Raw genomic sequence first — 6,254 nt, forward strand, 5'->3', positions numbered from 1 at the left:
TTGAGACCGGTTGTTTTTTGTACATATTACATAACAGTCACTAGGGTCAGCCAGGGTCAGCAATGGATGTCCGCTTGTCTGTTCGGTTGAGGAGAGATTATATTCGGTTGAGGAGAGATGATACTCAGTATACACAGTCTAGCATGACCTACCGTACCTGAGGTGATTCAAATGGAGGTTTTTGATAATCAGATGGAAATATGATAAGTGATTGTAGTTTAATTCAAATGGCTCGTAATTGTTTTCATAACCTGGATACCAGTATGCTAGTGAATCAATGCAACCAAACATACAAAGAATGAAAGTGAGCTATCATAAGATTTTATACAGTACTACTGTTGTACCATAGAAACAAATGTGCAAGTACTATATCAGAACTTGCACTTGCACTGCAATGACTGGTTAAGGTAAATCCACTAGGGGGACCCCTCACGCTGCATAAAGAGCAGTGAGGTGGGCCACATTGAAAGAATTTGCATAGCTAATCTCTCAATTTGGATATGTGCTTTTACTTGTGTATGCATGGTCTATGACCTTGTCAATACCACCAGCAGAGCCTGACACATAAGGATTAGGTAGGTAGATAGGTATGTATGGGGTAAAAGGTACCGTACAGTATGTTTAATATTATTATAATAAGTGATTTATCCTGCTTCCAGTCACTTTCTCTTAATCCCTGCCTACATTTACCTATCTACCTCAATACTCCAGTATCTCTGTACGTTGTAAATTTGGTACTGGCACTGACGCTGTATATAGCTTCCTCTCTTCTTTCTTCTTTCTTGTGTTTTTCCCCCTTGTTTTTTTTCTTATTAATTATACTTTTTTATATATATATAATACTGCACTGTTGGGTAGGGCTTTCAAGTTAAGCATTTCACTGTCCTTGTGCATGTGACAAATAAAACTTAAACTTTTATTTATCTAAAGGCATATCAAAGTCAGGTACAGGCACAGAAATGGAAGATTGAAATCAGAATGGGAGAAGTTAATGTTACATCTGCAGTCAGCATACCTTCAAGTAGAGTCATTTTAAGCATCCTTTTAGATTCCTTATACAGTACATTAAAACCATTCCACCCATATGACATTTTGATACAAACCAAACCAAGTGAGGGCTCTAGGATTAGTTAAACCAGTAATTGTTATATCTCTGGGGTGAACCCGACCTGGCATGAACTGGTGCGAGTAGAACTGATGATAATGCTCACATCTGCTCCAGTGCACTAAGCTCATCATCTCTGCCCTGACAAGAAAAAGGCCCCAGCACAGAGCACAGCACTCTGGCCTGGTCGCTCCAACTCTTATTGATCGAGTCAATGTGCAAAACCCACTGACCCATGCAGTGCTGCGTAGTGCAAAACCCTGTTTCCCTTCTTAGTGTGTGCGTGGACAGAAAACAACAGAAATATTTATATTATTTTATCTACAATAAAACCGTTCATAAAAATCGACAATGTGCTGTATCTTCTTCAACTGCTRGTAGTTCTATCAGCTAGTATTTTTCATTCACCCATAAAGCTTCAGAATAAGGACACATTAGGTGCTGATGGCTCCAAAATCTTGTGAAGGAGGASGGAGTACAATCTTAACACAGCTAGAAGAAAGGGATCATATGTAGCAGACGAGACCATCCCCCTCCTTGCTAAGTGCTCCAGATCTGAAAGGGAGAGTCAAGCCTGTGTGTTTGTGTGTCAGGAAGGAGGTGGTCCAAGAAGCATGTTGGCTAGAGCTGCAGCAGCAGCAAGAAGCATGTTGGCTAGAGCTGCAGCAGCAGCAAGAAGCATGTTGGCTAGAGCTGCAGCAAGAGCAAGAAGCTGTTGGTAGAAGCTGCAGCAGCAGCAGAAGCATGTTCGTAGTGCTGCAGCAGCAGCAGCAGAAGAAGCATGTGCTAGAGCTGCAGCAGCAGCAGGGTAGGAGACAGGCAAGATATATAAGAAGGTAACCTCAGCTGGCCAGGTTCCTGAACCTCCACGCTGCTTTAACACGACCTCACTAGCACCTAACCCCTTCCACCCCATCCATTAAACGCAGAGGTAAAGTGGAGGTTTTCACTGATGAGAGAGAAGAGTAACCTAATATCATTGGTGGAGGTCCACAATGCTGCATTCTCCAACGTTGTGCTTCTCCATAGAAAACCTACATCCATGACTCGAACAGTATATCATGAGGGGGGAAGGCCTTCATGTCAGGCCCGTGTCTCATCCTCCACAGAATGATTACCCCGGGGCTAGATAGCGGGCATAGAGCTGGTTGCCTGCCACATCCTCGCGGGACAGAAAAATTTGTTTCTCTTCACGTGTGTCACACTTATTAAGTCAGACAGCGGAGCACACAAGGTACTCCTCAGCCGTGGGCCCCTCCCTACTAAACTCACCGCTCACAACACACTCTCATACACACACACTCTTAGCTGAGACCAGCCAGCTGCAAGAACATCCAMGGCTTTGACCRTGAATGAAGCATGGAGAYGAAAGGGAGGGATCTCTAAAAAACAGGACACAGAGATAGATACTGAATGTATCTGTAGAAAAAAGAGAGGGGATTTTCCAAAGGCTGATATAATGTCTTTGGAACTTTGTATATACAGTAGACAGAGTAAGAAAGGGAGCGAGAAGTCAGAGCTGTGGGGAGGACAGACTCTCTGAGTAGATTCTCAGCCTGAGATGAGCCTGGCAATTCCTTCATGAACCTGGGCCTGTACTGGCCCGTACTCCACCATCTCCCCGTCCACAGTGATCGCTCCCTCGGGGGACAGAGGCTCCAGGCGAAAGGCCTTCACCCTCTCATACACAAGGTGTGGGCAGCCAATAGCCAGGTGGCCCCCCTTCTCCATGGTCATGAAGAGTGTGAGCAGGGCTAGTCTGGAGATGCCTGCACGCACATACAACAGYTGGATGAAGCCGTCGTCTGCTGTGGCCCCAGGGGCGGCAAACAGGTCCTCAGCCAGGTGGGACTGGAACATGGCCAATACCAGTACAAATTCTTCCTCATTCACTACTGTCCAATGCTCAGGCAACGGCTGCTTCAGGTCTACTAGGAGCGAGTCAGGAGGCCCCTTCTGGTTGACTGGTTGGGGCTTGGTCCTCATGGTTGTGATGGCAATGTTGGAGGAGTTGTGGGCGGTGTTGTGGTTGGAGTTTGTGCTGTGGTTTGTGCTGTGGTTGTGGCGAGAGTTCTGATTGGGGGAGCTGTTGGGCCCACAGGGTAGAGAGGAGCAGAMWGAGGAGTTCTGGGGTGTGAAGGGAGGAGCAGGCAGGTATGCCAACCTACCCTGATATACCTTGAGGGAGGCCAGGCGCATCAGCGTACCAACCAGGAATCGCATGGGGCCAACGAGACGGTACTTCTCGCTCTCAATGTCGACGTCGGCCACGAAGCCCCAGGCCAGGGAGAGGAAGGAGAAGATGCGCTGGCTGGAGGCCAGGTGGACAGAGACCAGGTCCAGCCGAGTCACCAGGCCTTTACACAGCAGGAAGCCACAGCTCAGCAGCAGCTCCTTACCCCAGGCCGGGGGAGACCTGCAGGGAGTAGCAGTCAGCTCACAGTAGACTGAGGTAGTTAGGTATCAGTCTGTGGTTCAATTGAGCCGGAGCTACTCCTTCAATTAAAAGAAATGACCCTAATCCTAACTCTAGAATGGTAATACATTGTACTTACAGCAGTAACCCTAACCCTCGCCATAACCCTAACCCTAGGTTCATGTCCACACGCTGGTTAAACCKTAATCCCATTGTTTTAAAGTAACTGTCCAGTGAAAATCTCACTTTTAAATTCATATTCTGCTAACTCATACCCAAATAATGTTGTTGACTCGTCCTATACTCGTTTTTGTGGCCAAAGTATAACTTGGAGAAAAACTCAAASTGACCGTTTCAAAAATGCTTGCTATCTCCTCATAGAGTATGATGTCATACTCCTGAGGAGGATGAGCTGGCCAATCAGCAGTCTAGAGGAGGATGAGCTGGCCAATCAGCAGTTTACTCACATTCATATTTTTAAWGACCGGTACACTGTACACCCACACCATTCTGTTGTTGGGGTATGCCCACACCATTCCAACACAGAAAAGCTGCTTTTTAACATTCTTAATTACATTTCTTTTGGAAGAACACTATTAAATCATATCTGTAATTAATATAGGTCAATATTCATAGACCTGGAAACACTGGACATTTACAGTACTTTAAACATAACCATCTGCACTGTCAGACTGTAATAATGGGGTTAGGGTTGAACTGGCGTGTGGACATGAAGCTAGGTAATGGTTGTGGCTAGGTAAGTTTGTGCTAGAGGTAATGGTTGTGGCTAGGGTAATGGTTGTGGCTAGGGTAAATGGTTGTGGCTAGGGTAATGGTTGTGCTAGATAATGGTTCGTGGCGCTGTAAGGTTGTTGGCTTAGAGTAAATGGTGTGGCGTAGGTAATGTTGTGGCTTAGGGTAATGGTGTGTAGGACTAATGTTGTGTAGGGTATGTTGTGGCTAGGGTAAGGGTTTGGCTAGGTAAGGGTTGTGGCTAGGGTAAGGGTTGTGGCTAGGGTAATGGTTGTGGACTAGGGTATGGGTTGTGCTAGAGGAATGTGTAGGATTAAATGGTTTGCTAGGGAAGATGTGCTAGTAATGCGTTTGCGGTAAGGTTGTGCTAGGGTTAATGTTGTGGCTAAGGTTAAGGTTGTGGCTAGGGTAATGGTTGTGGCTAGGGTAAGGGTTGTGGCTAGGGTAAGGGTTGTGGCTAGGGTAAGGGTTGTGGCTAGGGTAAGGGTTGTGGCTAGGGTTAGCTTGGTTCGGGTTGAACAGGGGTGTTAGGGTTAGGGTTGTTCATAGGTTGCAAAGCTTTATTCAACTGTGATAGATATCTGATGTTATACAACTCGCTGTGTATTTTGTTCTGTTGATGTTGTAAATGTAGGGGGCTCATATTTCACAAACAGCAGTAATAAAGGCGGTCCAGACACTACCTCAGTAGTAGTCCACTGAATTTCCAGTTGCTCTAGAACCCATTACATCACTCCATTAAAAGTAGCTATCAGCAACCCTCAAATAATGACTCTCCTTGGACTTTATGAAGTGTGAAGCTGAAGCAGACACTATCTCTCTCCTTTGTCTCTGGAGAAATGTGCCTACTCTGCCCAGTCAGCTAATGTGATAATGACATCCATAGAAAAGGGATAAATCACCTTCTTTGTCCAGMCCAGTTTTCCTATCCCATTCCATTCTACTGTACTCTATGCATTTAAATGTCTCATTTGTGGACTTACTTAGTGTAGTGGTGGACGGAGGCTGCCAGGGCGTTGCCCGAGCCCCCTGGTAAGATGCCCAATGGGGTCTGGATGGCCTCCTCCCAGTCCTCTCTCTCCAGAAGACCATTCAACACCTGACCGGACAGGCAAACACACACAAACAGCATCAGGCCATGACCCTCCAACTGAGAGTTGTACCCCACAAACCCCACTGCTTATTCAAACAGTCTTAGGGAAACTTTAGACAAGTTAGCTATGCTGGAAATGTGTTCATGCAGTGCCTATACTTGGCGCACCTCGAACAGCAGCCCGTCTCCTGACAGGATGACCAGAGCATCCCACTGTGACAGATCAGTCTCTCTCACCAGGTCCCTRGCATGGTTCTGGTYCTCTATGGGGGACAGAGAGAAACGCCATGAGAGAGAGGGACAGGGAGAAGGAGGGAGGAAAGAGAGAAGGAATAAGGTCCGAGAGATGGCATCCATTCACCAGAAGCCCCCAGGGAGGGATCAGTGAGATTGGAGAGAAAAGAGATTACATTTCCCTCTATCAGTCCATACATATCACATTAGACCATGCAGTGGCAGTCTTCAAAGCAGCCAGGCCTTAGTGCAAACATCTGCCACTGCTGTGATGGTTAATGTGACGACTGGGGCCGACTCTGTTTGTTTAGTGGAGTTTTTACTGGWGWMGTCCTTGAGACAGTCGCGCTGCAGGGGGTCTTATTGGATCCCCCCTAAGCACACTGTCTAGCACCATTCTGCCAGCTGAGACTCGTGTTCTGCAGCAAATATCAGCTCTGCTAAAGGCAGTACTGTGTTTGTTTGTTTTTGCAATTGTGTGTGTCTATGCCTGTGTCTGTGTGGGTGTGTTGAGGCATTGTCATCACAAGGGCATTACTTTTCTGCTTGAGTTACCGTATGTTTTGAGGTTTGAAAAATGACCAGAAAACTCCATTACTACATCCACCCCCCTCTCCTCCTCCTCTTCTCCTCCTCCTCTCCTCCCCCTCTCC

General features: G+C 46.5%; 1 protein-coding gene across 1 annotated transcript in view; it reads right to left on the bottom strand.

Annotated features, from left to right (window-relative positions):
• Positions 1-1,896: 1,896 nt before the first annotated feature.
• Positions 1,897-6,254, bottom strand: part of LOC112069107 (sphingosine kinase 1-like) — a 22,867-nt gene continuing 18,509 nt past the window's right edge. The window contains exons 3-5 of the mRNA XM_070438409.1: positions 5,536-5,722; positions 5,258-5,373; positions 1,897-3,521 (exon numbers count right to left, since the gene is read on the bottom strand). Of these exons, the coding sequence (XP_070294510.1) occupies positions 2,657-3,521; positions 5,258-5,373; positions 5,536-5,722 (1,168 nt within the window). The 3' untranslated portion in view covers positions 1,897-2,656. The remainder of the gene's footprint in view (positions 3,522-5,257; positions 5,374-5,535; positions 5,723-6,254) is intronic.

This window comes from Salvelinus sp. IW2-2015, unplaced genomic scaffold (assembly GCF_002910315.2).
Source record: "Salvelinus sp. IW2-2015 unplaced genomic scaffold, ASM291031v2 Un_scaffold909, whole genome shotgun sequence".
NCBI lineage: Eukaryota > Metazoa > Chordata > Actinopteri > Salmoniformes > Salmonidae > Salvelinus > Salvelinus sp. IW2-2015.